The sequence below is a fragment of the Stegostoma tigrinum genome, chromosome 32, assembly GCF_030684315.1.
Source record: "Stegostoma tigrinum isolate sSteTig4 chromosome 32, sSteTig4.hap1, whole genome shotgun sequence".
Classification (NCBI taxonomy): domain Eukaryota; kingdom Metazoa; phylum Chordata; class Chondrichthyes; order Orectolobiformes; family Stegostomatidae; genus Stegostoma; species Stegostoma tigrinum.
Genome location: NC_081385.1, coordinates 33,015,427 through 33,029,016, shown reverse-complemented (window position 1 = coordinate 33,029,016; position 13,590 = coordinate 33,015,427). Strand labels below are relative to the sequence as shown.

Genomic DNA, 13,590 nt, shown 5'->3' with positions numbered 1-13,590 from the left:
GCCTCCCACCCACCCCCACACAGGTTGTTGCCCTCTGCACAATAGATTGTGCAAGCAGCTACCAATAAATACTTGCTACCTCTTCCGGGTATTGGCTTTGCTGATTTTTCTTTTCCTGACAATAAGGGAAAAATTTTACATTCAATTTGCACTCTGCCACAATAGTTCATCTAAGGTTGAAAACCTCAGCAAACAAAGTACAAAAAAACCTGTGTCCACCTGATCTTGTGACACACAAGAGTTGCAAAATATGTCCTGCGCCATCCATGAAGCTTTCTTCACTAAAAACTCTTCAGAGAAGGGAACAAACCAGTTTTCTGTTAGTGGAGCAAATGAATATAGAACCTGAGCCTTCTCATTATCTATTAACTCTTAAGACAAAACAAACTTCTGTTTAATATCAGAGATAATGGGAACTGCAGATGCTGGAGATTCCAAGATAATAAAATGTGAGGCTGGATGAACACAGCAGGCCAAGCAGCATCTCAGGAGCACAAAAGCTGACGTTTCGGGCCTAGACCCTTCATCAGAGAGGGGGATGGGGGGAGGGAACTGGAATAAATAGGGAGAGAGGGGGAGGCGGACCGAAGATGGAGAGTAAAGAAGATAGGTGGAGAGGGTGTAGGTGGGGAGGTAGGGAGGGGATAGGTCAGTCCAGGGAAGACGGACAGGTCAAGGAGGTGGGATGAGGTTAGTAGGTAGCTGGGGGTGCGGCTTGGGGTGGGAGGAAGGGATGGGTGAGAGGAAGAACCGGTTAGGGAGGCAGAGACAGGTTGGACTGGTTATGGGATGCAGTGGGTGGGGGGGAAGAGCTGGGCTGGTTGTGTGGTGCAGTGGGGGGAGGGGATGAACTGGGCTGGTTTAGGGATGCAGTGGGGGAAGGGGAGATTTTGAAACTGGTGAAGTCCACATTGATACCATATGGCTGCAGGGTTCCCAGGCGGAATATGAGTTGCTGTTCCTGCAACCTTCGGGTGGCATCATTGTGGCAGTGCAGGAGGCCCATGATGGACATGTCATCAAGAGAATGGGAGGGGGAGTGGAAATGGTTTGCGACTGGGAGGTGCAGTTGTTTGTTGCGAACTGAGCGGAGGTGTTCTGCAAAGCGGTCCCCAAGCCTCCGCTTGGTTTCCCCAATGTAGAGAAAGCCGCACCGGGTACAGTGGATACAGTATACCACATTGGCAGATGTGCAGGTGAACCTCTGCTTAATGTGGAATGTCATCTTGGGGCCTGGGATGGGGGTGAGGGAGGAGGTGTGGGGACAAGTGTAGCATTTCCTGCGGTTGCAGGGGAAGGTGCCGGGTGTGGTGGGGTTGGAGGGCAGTGTGGAGCGAACAAGGGAGTCACGGAGAGAGTGGTCTCTCCGGAAAGCAGACAGGGGTGGGGATGGAAAAATGTCTTGGGTGGTGGGGTCGGATTGTAAATGGCGGAAGTGTCGGAGGATAATGCGTTGTATCCGGAGGTTGGTAGGGTGGTGTGTGAGAACGAGGGGGATCCTCTTGGGGCGGTTGTGGCGGGGGCGGGGTGTGAGGGATGTGTCGCGGGAAATGCGGGAGACGTGGTCAAGGGCGTTCTCAATCACCGTGGGGGGGAAGTTGCGGTCCTTAAAGAACTTGGACATCTGGGATGTGCGGGAGTGGAATGTCTTATCGTGGGAGCAGATGCGGCGGAGGCGGAGGAATTGGGAATAGGGGATGGAATTTTTGCAGGAGGGTGGGTGGGAGGAGGTGTATTCTAGGTAGCTGTGGGAGTCGGTGGGCTTGAAATGGACATCAGTTACAAGCTGGTTGCCTGAGATGGAGACTGAGGTGTCCAGGAAGGTGAGGGATGTGCTGGAGATGGCCCAGGTGAACTGAAGGTTGGGGTGGAAGGTGTTGGTGAAGTGGATGAACTGTTCGAGCTCCTCTGGGGAGCAAGAGGCGGCGCCGATACAGTCATCAATGTACCGGAGGAAGAGGTGGGGTTTGGGGCCTGTGTAGGTGCGGAAGATGGACTGTTCCACGTAACCTACAAAGAGGCAGGCATAGCTGGGGCCCATGCGGGTGCCCATGGCCACCCCCTTAGTCTGTAGGAAGTGGGAGGAGTCAAAAGAGAAGTTGTTGAGTGTGAGGACGAGTTCCGCTAGGCGGATGAGAGTGTCGGTGGAGGGGGCCTGGTCGGGCCTGCGGGACAGGAAGAAGCGGAGGGCCTTGAGGCCATCTCCATGCGGAATGCAGGTGTACAGGGACTGGACGTCCATGGTGAATATGAGGTGTTGGGGGCCAGGGAATTGGAAGTCCTGGAGGAGGTGGAGGGCGTGGGTGGTGTCACGGACATAGGTGGGGAGTTCCTGGACCAAAGGGGAGAAAATGGAGTCCAGATAGGTGGAGATGAGTTCGGTGGGGCAGGAGCAGGCTGAGACGATGGGTCGACCAGGGCAGGCAGGTTTGTGGATTTTGGGAAGGAGATAGAAACGGGCCGTGCGGGGTTGGGGAACAATGAGGTTGGAGGCTGTGGGTGGGAGGTCCCCTGAGGTGATGAGGTCATGAATGGTGTTGGAGATGATGGTTTGGTGCTCGGGTGTGGGGTCATGATCGAGGAGGCGGTAGGAGGTGGTGTCGGAGAGTTGGCGTCTGGCCTCGGCGATGTAGAGGTCAGTACGCCATACTACCACTGCGCCACCCTTGTCTGCGGGTTTGATGGTGAGGTTGGGGTTGGAGCGGAGGGAGCGGAGGGCTGCCCGTTCTGCGGGGGAGAGGTTGGAGTGGGTGAGAGGGGTGGAGAGGTTGAGGCGGTTAATGTCTCGACGGCAGTTGGAGATGAAGAGGTCGAGGGAGGGTAGGAGGCCTGGGGGTGGTGTCCAGGAGGAGGACTTGTGTTGGAAGCGGGTGAAGGGGTCAGTGGAAGGAGGGTTGGGTTCCCGGTTGAAGAAGTAGGCATGCAGGCGAAGACGGCGGAAAAACTGCTCTATGTCCGACCGTGACTGGTATTCGTTGATGTGTGGTTGTAGGGGGACAAAGGTGAGCCCCTTGCTCAGGACTGACCGTTCGTCCTCAGTCAGTGGGAGGTCTGGGGGGATGGTGAAGATTCGGCAGGGCTCTGTTTATATCGTTTCATTTCAACGCCTTTCAGTTACTGGGGTCTGAGTTCTTCAGTGTGGAGAGATTTGGTTTTTAACAGTTTTGTATTGGCTTGGCTGAGGATACTTGTACATGCAACACAGCAAGCTATCTCATAGGTGCAGCAGGTAATCAGGAAGGATAATGGAATGTTGGCCCTTATTTCAACGGTGATGAAGTATAAGAGTAGGGAAGTCGTACCGCAATTGTACGAGCTGCTGGCGAGGTCACATCTAGAATACCATGAACAGTTCTGGTCACCTTAAAGGAAGAATATTATTTCACTGTAGGCAGTTCACAGAAGGCTCATAGGATTATGTCTGATAATGAAGAGATTGTCTTATGAGCAAAGGCTAAATTGGTTGGGTCTCTACTCACTGGAGTTAAGAAGTAAGACAACTGATCTCATACAGAACGCTTTTTAGGGCAAATGCTGAGAGGATGTTTCTCCTCATGGGAGAATTTAGCACCTGATGGCATAGTCTTATAATAAAGCAGCATTAATTTAAATCTGAAATGAGGAGGAAATTCTTCTTTCAGAGGACTGTGTGTCTTTGGACATCCTTGCCACAGAGAGCAGTGGGGGAAGAGTCTTTGTGTATATTTAAGGCGGAGATAGATAAACTCTTATCAGTAAGAAAATCAATGATTACAGGGAAAGGCTGAGATTGATAAACTCTCTATCAGGAGGAGAGTCAAGGGTTATGGAAAAGGCCAGCAAAGTGCATGTGGCAACGTCAGAATCCAACCACTGCTTTCAGACTAATATTTAGGGAAATTTGTTTAAAGTCCTTTCATTTAAGGAAATGATTCAATTTGATTTATTGTCTCATGTATTTATTACAAATATATTGCAAAGTGATGTTTAGTGTCTGCAATTTTAAGTGGAAACACTACTGCCTAGCTCCCATATACATACGTTAAGTATAAATGGAATAAGGCTTAGTTTTGTCTGCCGAGAGTCAATAGCTCACTATTATGTATTTTGTAGGCTCATACAAGAATATATAGTTGGGAGAGACACTTGAAGGTGTTGGAGGTCAAAAAAGAGAAATTCTGATTAAAGTCATCTTAAAAAATGTTATTAAAGCCTTGATTTTCAAATATCTCACCTCTGAATTCGATAGTTTTCCTCCAAAATTGCACTCTGCTCCTGTCCAGCCAGAAATAGATAGCCTGAGGGATTGAACTGGATATCCACAGGATCCTCATTCACCACATTTAAGTGCTCCTGTTTGACAGACATGGAATGAGTTTTATCTGGCAAAACTGTTTCCACGCATCCCTTTCATTAATGATAAGGAAATTTACCACTATTACAAACAATGGGCTCCTCCCCTGATTCAGTGGCTACATTATTAAAGCTCAAAAATGCAATCAAACAGATGTCCACAGTTGCTGGTACACTTTCAAAGATTCATGGAACCTTACAGTGTGGAAACAGGCCATTCGGCCCAACAATCTCACAGTACCCCTTCGAAGAGCATCCCACCCAGATCCATTCTCCTACCCCTACACTTCCCATGTCTAACCCACCTAACCTAACATCCCTGGGCACTATGCACATTACATCCACTTAGCCTGCACATCTTTGGACAGTGAGATGAAACTAGAGCACCTGGAGGAAACCCATGCAGACAGGGGAAGAATGTGCAAACTCCACACAGACAATTGTCCAAAGCTGGAATCGAACCCAGGTTCCTGGCGCCAAGAGGCAGCAGTGCTAACCACTGAACCACCATGCCACAATTTGTTTAATTGGGATTTCATAGAATCCCTACAGTGCAGAAAGAAGCTATTCAGCCATTCGAGTCTGTACCAACCCACCAGAGCATGCCACCCAGACCCAACACCCCACCTTATCTCAGTAACCACACAATTACCATGGCTACTCCACCCAGCCTGCACATCTCTCGACCTTACTTACAATTTACCATAGCCAACCCACCCAACCTACATATCTCTAGACTGTGGGAGGAAACCAGAGCACCTGGCAGAAAACCAAGCAGACAAAGGGAGAAGATGGAAACTCCACACAGAAAGTCACCCAAGACAGGAATCAGACCCGGGTTGTAGGTGCTGCGAGGTAGTGAGTGCTAACCACTGAGTTACTGTGCCTCCCTGCTTTTCCCCAGATTTGTCCTCCTCGGTATTGCAAATAAGTGACAGAAAACAAAATTAAGTTTTATTAGCATATTAGAGGATTTATTCCTGTCTATTGTACAAGCCTATCGTTTATCATCGTTGAGTGCTTTTACTTCTTGATTGAGTCAATTCTCTTTGAAAGGTAACCTCATTTGAACAGCTGCAAGAATTATTCCCAGTTTACAGAACCTCAGTAACTCAAATAGTTCTCAAAAAGAGAACTGGGTCTATTTACATCAGAGCAGTACAGGCTTGAAGGTTAATAAAATATTGCAAGGGCTACATTGTTAGCTTCATGTTAGAGAATTTGAATTTGATAGGTTGGGAGGACCAACCAAAATGGATGGAAATGTTCTATTTCTCCTACCCGGTGGATAATACAGCTGATAATATGGTGACTGCTGACTGTCTGCCTTCAATGGAGGTAAGTGAAGCCATTTCTTATTTGGGACAGGGGTTGTATTTTGTGTGGATTTGCAGATATGGCAACATACCAAAGTGATCTCCTGGATGAATTTTGAGGAAGGGAATTTTCCAAAGTCCTTTCTCCCTTTAATGTGCTGGTTTCATTCTTTTTTTACACATCATGCCATCTATATGCAAGGGTATGTCTCTTGGACCGTCTAGCCTGTTCTGCCATTCAAAATATTACGGCTGATTGATTAGTGCAGTAACCCACATACTCCCAATAACCTTCTACCCCTTGCTTATTGAGAAGCTGTCTACCTCTTCCTTAAATATATCAAAGATTCTGCTCCCATGCCTTTCAAGGAAGTGAGTGTTTCAAAGACTCAACACCCTCTAATTAAAAAAAATTCTCAACTGTCTGAAACATGTTATCCCTTATTTTTTATAGTGACCCCTAGTTTCTGTAACAAGAGGAAACATCCTTTTCACATGCACCCGGTCAAGATTCCTCAGGATCTTATATGTTTCAATCAAGTTGCCTTTTCCACGTCTAAACTCCACGCCCGTCTAAGTGTTTCCTCTTACGACAGCTCCTTCATTCCAGGTGTTAGTCTAGAAAAACTTCTCTGAACTGCTGCTAATTTACATCCTTCTTTAAATAAGGAGACCTATAGTATACAATGTACTCCAGATATGATCTCACCAATGCCCGACCTAATTGGAGCATGATTGTTCTTTTTTCTCAATTCACTTTGTAACAAACAAGAACATTCAATTGGTTTCCCATATTACTGACATACCAGTCTTATGCAATTAATGCTCCAGTACTTCCAGATCTCTCTGCAACCTAAACAAAAAGCCAAAAAAACTGTGGATGCTGGAAATTAGAAACAAAAAAGAATTTTTTGGAAAAACTCAAGAGGTCCACCAGCATCTGTGGAGAGAAAGCAGAGTTAACATTTCAGGTCTGGTGACCCTTCTTGTTCAGTTCTGAATAAAGTTCACTGGCCCCAAAATTGTAACACAGCTTTCTCTCTACAGATGCTGCTGGATCTGCTTAATGTTTCCAACAATTTCTGTTTTGTTTTTCTTAGTAGTCACTCATTTAGATATGCTTAATTTGTATTCCTGCTGCCAAACTGGGTAATCACACGACCTTCCCCTGCAACCGCAGGAAGTGCTACACTAGCTCCACACACCACCTCCCTCACCCCCATCCCAGGCCCCAAGATGACTTTCCATATTAAGCGGATGTTGACCTGCACATCTGCCAATGTGGTATACTGTATCCATTGTACCCGGTGTGGCTTCCTCTACACTGGGGAAACCAAGCGGAGGCTTGGGGACCGCTTTGCAGAACACCTCCGCTCGGTTCGCAATAAACAACTGCACCTCCCAGTCGCGAACCATTTTAACTCCCCCTCCCATTCCTCAGATGATATGTCCATCATGGGCCTCCTGCAGTGCCACAATGATGCCACCCGAAGGTTGCAGGAACAGCAACTCGTATTCCGCTTGGAAACCCTGCAGCCCAATGGTATCAATGTGGACTTCACAAGCTTCAAAATCTCCCCTTCCCCCACTGCATCCCAAAACCAGCCCAGTTCTTCCCCTCCCCGCACTGCATCACAAAACCAGTCTCCGCTTCCCTAACCTGTTCTTCCTCTCACCCACCCCTTCCTCCCACCTCAAGCTGCACCTCCATTTCCTACCTACTACCTCATCTCGCCTCCGTGACCTGTCCATCTTCGCTGGACTCACCTATCCCTTCCCCACCTATACTCTCCTCTCCACCCATCTTCTTTTCTCTCCATCTTCGGTCCGCCTCCCCCTCTCTCCCTATTTATTCCAGAACCCTCTCCCCATCCCCCTCTCTGATGAAGGGTCTAGGCCCGAAACGTCAGCTTTTGTGCTCCTGAGATGCTGCTTGGCCTGCTGTGTTCATCCAGCTTCACACTTTGTTATCTTTCCCACATTATACTCAATTTTCCAGTTTTTACACTTATGCCAACCTTTCTTCTTCAAAGCTTCAAAGATAATTAGGAAGTTATCAGAAAACTTAGAAACTATTCCTTCAGTCTCTTAATCCAAAATCATTATATAAACTGTAAAAATTTGACATCCCAGTACTGATCCCTGTGCCACAACATTCATGACATCGCACCAACCAGAAAGAGAGCAATTATGTTGATTCTTTGTTTCCTAGCCAATCTTCTTTCCATGCCAACATGTCACCACCCACACCACAAGCTTTTAATTACTGCAGTAACATTTGACATGACACCTGATCAAATGCCTTCTGGAAAACCAAATACTCTATATCGGGTGCATCAGTTCCTGTTCATCTTCAACGCACTTCACTTCTTTTAATTCACTGACAGGATTTAGGTATCACTGATTGAGCTTACATTTATCGCACATCCCTCCATGCTGCTGGTTTTAAGTTGTCTTCTTGAACTGCTGCAGTCACACCCACAATGCAGTTCCTCGGATATCCAATAAAATAGGCATATATGATTTTGCTTTCAGAAAATCCTGTTGGCTCTTCCTGTTAAGACCATAAGACATAAAAATAGACTATTCAGCCAATCAGGTCTGCTCCCCCATTCAATGATATCATGGCTGATCTGATAATCCTCAACTCCACATTTCTGCATAATCCTTGATACTGTACTAATTAAAAATCGAGTAAAGAATTTTCTAATTTCTATCTTAAACGTGCAACTCTTTGAGATTATGTCCTCTGGTTGCAGACTCTCCCACAAGGCAAAGATGCTTTCTGCATCTAACTTGTTAAGTCCTCCAAGAAGCTTGCAAACTTCAATGAGATTACCTCTCATCCTTCTGAGTTCTAATGAGGATCGTTCCAACCTGCCCAACTTCTCCTCATTTGGGAATTTTCCATACCTGATATCAGTTTAGTAAACAGAAAATTCACTGTCTCCAATGCCAGCGTATCTTCCCTTAGATAAAGGAGCCCAAAACCATTCACGGTATTCCAGCTGTGGTCTGATTACTGCCTTGTATAGTTTCAGTGAAATCTCCCAATTTCTTTCCTCCATTCCCTTTGAAGTAATGGCCAACATTCCATTTCCCTTCCCTATTACTCACTGAACTTAGATGCCAGTTTTTTGAGATACGTGGAGGACTCCCAAACCACTGTTCTGCAGCTGTCTTTGCCTATTTAAATAATATTCAAAGTAATATTTAATATTCATGCTTACACAAGATTGAAATAATAATACATCATCCAGTTAGTGCATTCTGGATTGTTATGATGAAACAAATTATCATTTTCATCTAGCTCTCTTGACAGTAATTTTAAAATCAATGTCCTACTAGTTGTCAGAGGGAACAGTTTCTCCATATTTTCTTTCATAAAACTCACTATTTTGACTACTTCCAGTCATCCTCACTATTCCAAGGAATCTAACCAAAAACGAGTAAACTCTAAACCTCAGATCTTCAAAACCTAAAGTGTGATACTCAGAATTGTACACAATACGCCACGTGAGGTCTAACCAGTAATTTGTCAAGACTTACCATCACTTTTTTCTTTTTATCTCCAATAGCCCCTATTTAACAAGAGTACCTAAAATATTTGAATGAATGAATGAGTGATTTTACTGTTGCATGTAATTTATTGTGAAAAATATAGGAAATTACGGTGAAAAGCTTCCACTGTCACATGATCCAGCATTATTTTGAATAGTTTAAAAATAATTTTAAAATGTGAAAAAGATATAGCTTAAAGAAAGTCTGTGATCATTCCGCCACCGCTACACCGTCGCCAGCACTGGGGCCAACCAATGAAGTCGCTACTTATCAAGCGCCATTTTTCATTGCTGGTTCTTCTTTGCTCTACTACCTTCAAACATTTGTGAATATACTTATCTGGATTCTTCGTCCTTGAACTAAACTGAAAATAATACCATTTAGATTACTTCAGAGATAGTAGGAGCTGCAGATGCTGGAGAATCTGAGGTGACAAGGTGTAGAGCTGGATGTGTTCATCCAGCTATACACCATTTAAATTATACTGTTTCCCTATATGTCTTCTCCTAAAGTGTGTCACTTCACATCCGCCAATCATCTCACCAATGCAACAAACTAAATCCTCAATAATCTGTGATAAACCATCTCATAATTTGTCAGATGGCTGTTTTACTTCATCCACGAGCTGCAAAAACTTTACTCCTTTTATTCAAGGACAGAGGATTAATGGTCCTAATATTTTCATGTAATCTCATTAAATACTTCTCTCTAATCACAATCTGTTCACAACTGCTCTGCTTCCAATCATGTACAAACCCAAATTACACTTAATCCCACATGCTTCTATTTTTAGAATACATTTGCCATCAGCATTAATTTGTATCCATACACTTGCTATTTTTACATTAACCGTTGTGAAATTGAAAAGATTTCAAATAGAAACCACAGCGAAGATTGTCTGTGCCTGCTCCTCTCATCTGTGACTGTACACAAATGATTGATTTCAATTAGTCAAAGCACTGATTGGAGGGTTTCATCTATAGGGAGATGCTGAATAGGCTGGGGCTATTTTTTTGGAGTTCTGGAGGCTAAGAGGTGACCTAATTGAGATTTATAAAATCATGAGCAGCATGGATAGGGTGAATACACAAGGTCTTTTTCCCAGAGTAGGGGGAGTCTAAAACTAGAGAACATAAGTTTAAGATGAGAGGGGAAAGGATTTAAGAGGGACCTAACGGGCAACTTTTTCACGTAAAGGGCAGTGCATGTATGAAATGAGCTGCCAGAGGTGGAGAAGGCTGGTACAATTAAAAGATCTAAAAGCATCTAGATGGGTGAATAAGAAAGGGTTGGAGGAATATGTGCCAAATGCTGAGAAATGGGATTAGATTAATTTACGATTGCTGGTCAGCATGGATGAGTTGGACCAAAGAGTTTGTTTCTGTGCTGTACATCTCTATGACACTACTGTCAGGATGTTGGTTTGCATTGTAATAAGGTGAATGGTCTTATGATGTGTTAAGTGCCACTTTGACAAACTGCAAATTAATGACCTTGTGATAAAAAAATTCACTGCAATGTACACAATGATTCACCTCCAACATAATGATTGTGCTCTAACTTTCCAGACGCATAACCGTAGAAATTAAACTTCAATTTTTTAATCTATGTTTAATTTATTTCTTCTCTCATCATTTACTGTTTAGATTAAGTTAGATTAGATTCCCTACAGTGTGGAAACAGGCCCTTCGGCCCAACAAGTCCACACCGCCCCTTGGAGCATCCCACCCAAACCCATATAACCCACACATCCCTGAACACTACAGGCAATTTAGCATGGCCAATCCACCCAGCCTGCACATCTTTGGACCGTGGGAGGAAACCAGAGTACCTGGAGGAAACTCACGCAGACGCAGGAAGATTGTGCAAACTCCACACAGACAGTTACCCAAGGCTGGATTCGAACCTGGGTCCCTGGTGCTGTGAGGCTGCAGTGCTAACCACTGAGCCACCGTGCCACTCCCTGCAAATGTCTTGCAAAGTTGAGATTTAATAGAACGCTTTTATGCTGACTGCTCAGAGAAGAAAATACACATTTAAATAACTAACAGATCTGAATACCTAGATGTTTAACAATTTACACAATGTCTTTAATGTAATAACATGCCTATGAACCACCTTGGAATGTTCTGTGAAACAAAATTTGACAGAGAACCACATAACAACATATGACAACAAATGGCCAAAATGCCTCATTAAAGAGGTTCATGTACACAAAGGGGAGGATATCATTGAACTTGCTTTTGAATTTTGTCAAGTCGAGATAGCAGTCTTGGAGAATTAAACCTTCCTATAAGTTTTATACAGAAAACAACTTGCATTTACATAGCCTCTTTAAAGCAGCAAGAGCATAATCAGACAAAAGCTGACATCAAGTCAAAGAAGGGGATGTTACGTTGCCTTGAACTTTCCCAAGTGGCCTGTCATAACATCTTTAATAATAGGTCTAACAGCTTCACTATGACAGATACTAAATTAACTGGTGTGTAGTTTATTTTCTTCTGATTTCTTTTGAGAAGAATTACATTCAAATCTTCCAATCTCATGGAGTCTTCCCTGAAACTACGGAATTTTGGAAAATTAAAACCAGCATATTAAAGTGTCCCACTAGGAAGTTCTTTCAAGACTCTAGAATGAAGTCTTTTGGGACCTGTGGATCAAATGAACAGAGCTAGCTCTCTAGCTTTTATTAACATCTTGCCTTTCCAAAATGTTATTTCCTTTTCCATATTCAGGTTCCAATCCATGTCAATCTGCTACCATGTATCTGTAATGGCTATACTGATGCTGTTATTTTACTATTTTCCCAAGCACGAGCCTTAACTATTGATTTACTGTTGCAGGTGATATTTAGATCCAAGATGGTGGCAGCATAGGACTTCTCAGCCACAGCTGGCCTGCTTCGTCTATTCTTTTCATTTCTTGTTCTCGTGTTTTTTTTCTCGCCCCCTTCTTTCTTCTTAGCAATGTCGTCAATTCCCAGCTTCAGCACAGACTCAGACTCCTGTCCTCAGCGTGGCAGTCTCTCAGCCTGGTCTGGCCTCAGCGTGGACTTCCAGCCTCGAGACAACTCCAAAGTGGTTGGCCTCAAGGTGAAGCCTGACACAATCTGGAGTCAAGCCCCAGTGCCAGTGTGGACTGGGTTGGAGGGACTATTATTCTGAACTTTTCATTTATTTGTTTTCTTAATTTATTCCTATGATCTGTGATGCCAACTTTTTACTTCTTTGCTTTCCTACTTTTTATTTCTCCACCCCCAAAGAATTTGTATTTAAGAATCTGTACATAGGTACCTTTGTACCTAAGATGGCACCATTAGTGGCAACTTGTACACTTTTCATTGTAATCATTTTAGTACATACCACAATAAAGCTAATTCTAAATTCTAAGATTCTTCTCAGATTTGTATTTTCTATCCCGATTGATTATCGATTGCAATGTTAATACTTTTCTCTCTTGCCTCATCTCTACTCTTTAATTGACCACATCTTCCCAAATTTAACCCACTGCAAACATTAGTTTCTACTTCTCCAAGAAGAGTACATGATTATGGGTGGGTGAGGTGGCAGCGGGTGGAAGAGGATTTGGTTAGAAGGGTCTAACCACATTGTTCCAGCCACTATGAGTACAGGGCTGACTTAAGGAATCAGTTAGTAATTTTAGACATTTCCATATGTTTGCATGTATTAATTTTAATCAGGAAAAATATTGAACATCAGCCAGTGATCCTCATCCACATTTCATTTTGACGAGCTTAAATTTTGGAGAGTCAACTACTATCAAAAGGTGCAGATCAATCTTGATGTGGAACAGGAGGAAAAAGATTAAGGCAAAAGGATGACATTGTCGCCTCAAATGCAGCTGGTGCCAAACTATGAACTTAAATACACTCTTTCCTTGTTGGATTTAATTCTAAAGCACCAGCCAAAAGCAAGTGCTGTTGTCAAGGTGCAAGGTTTGTGTTAGGTTTACTTTGGGGCTGTTACTGTAATGAGTTACATTGAACTGTGTACTTTTTTTTTTGCAGTCATTCACTTTGGGATCAAAGCACAGACAATATTTTTGGTCATAATTTGTAAGCTTGCATACATTTTGCAGTTTATGTACCTGCTACAGTCAAAAGAGGTACAGGTGTACCAAGTGTTCAGGTCCCCGAACACTGACCAGCTTACTTTCATTTGTAACCAGGAAATCTGCCTGTATAGTCAGGTCAAGGATGAGATCTTGTAGATCATAATTTTAAGGACTTAGTTTCCCACAGGAATTGTATACTACCTGTGAGTCAGAGTCTTCCTGACTTGGAACATCCATCTTCTAACTCTTGGTCGTGCCAAATGATCTGATCTCACAGGTAGCTGTTGAACGCAATTTACAACAGGAG

At 43.9% G+C, this 13,590-nt stretch overlaps 1 protein-coding gene across 2 annotated transcripts in view; it reads right to left on the bottom strand.

The window, feature by feature from the left end:
* Positions 1 to 13,590, bottom strand: part of foxred1 (FAD-dependent oxidoreductase domain containing 1) — a 47,272-nt gene that overhangs the window by 24,238 nt on the left and 9,444 nt on the right. For both annotated transcript variants that reach the window (XM_048562023.2, XM_048562021.2), the window contains one exon: positions 4,214 to 4,332. In XM_048562023.2, coding sequence (XP_048417980.1) covers positions 4,214 to 4,332 — 119 coding nt within the window. The remainder of the gene's footprint in view (positions 1 to 4,213; positions 4,333 to 13,590) is intronic.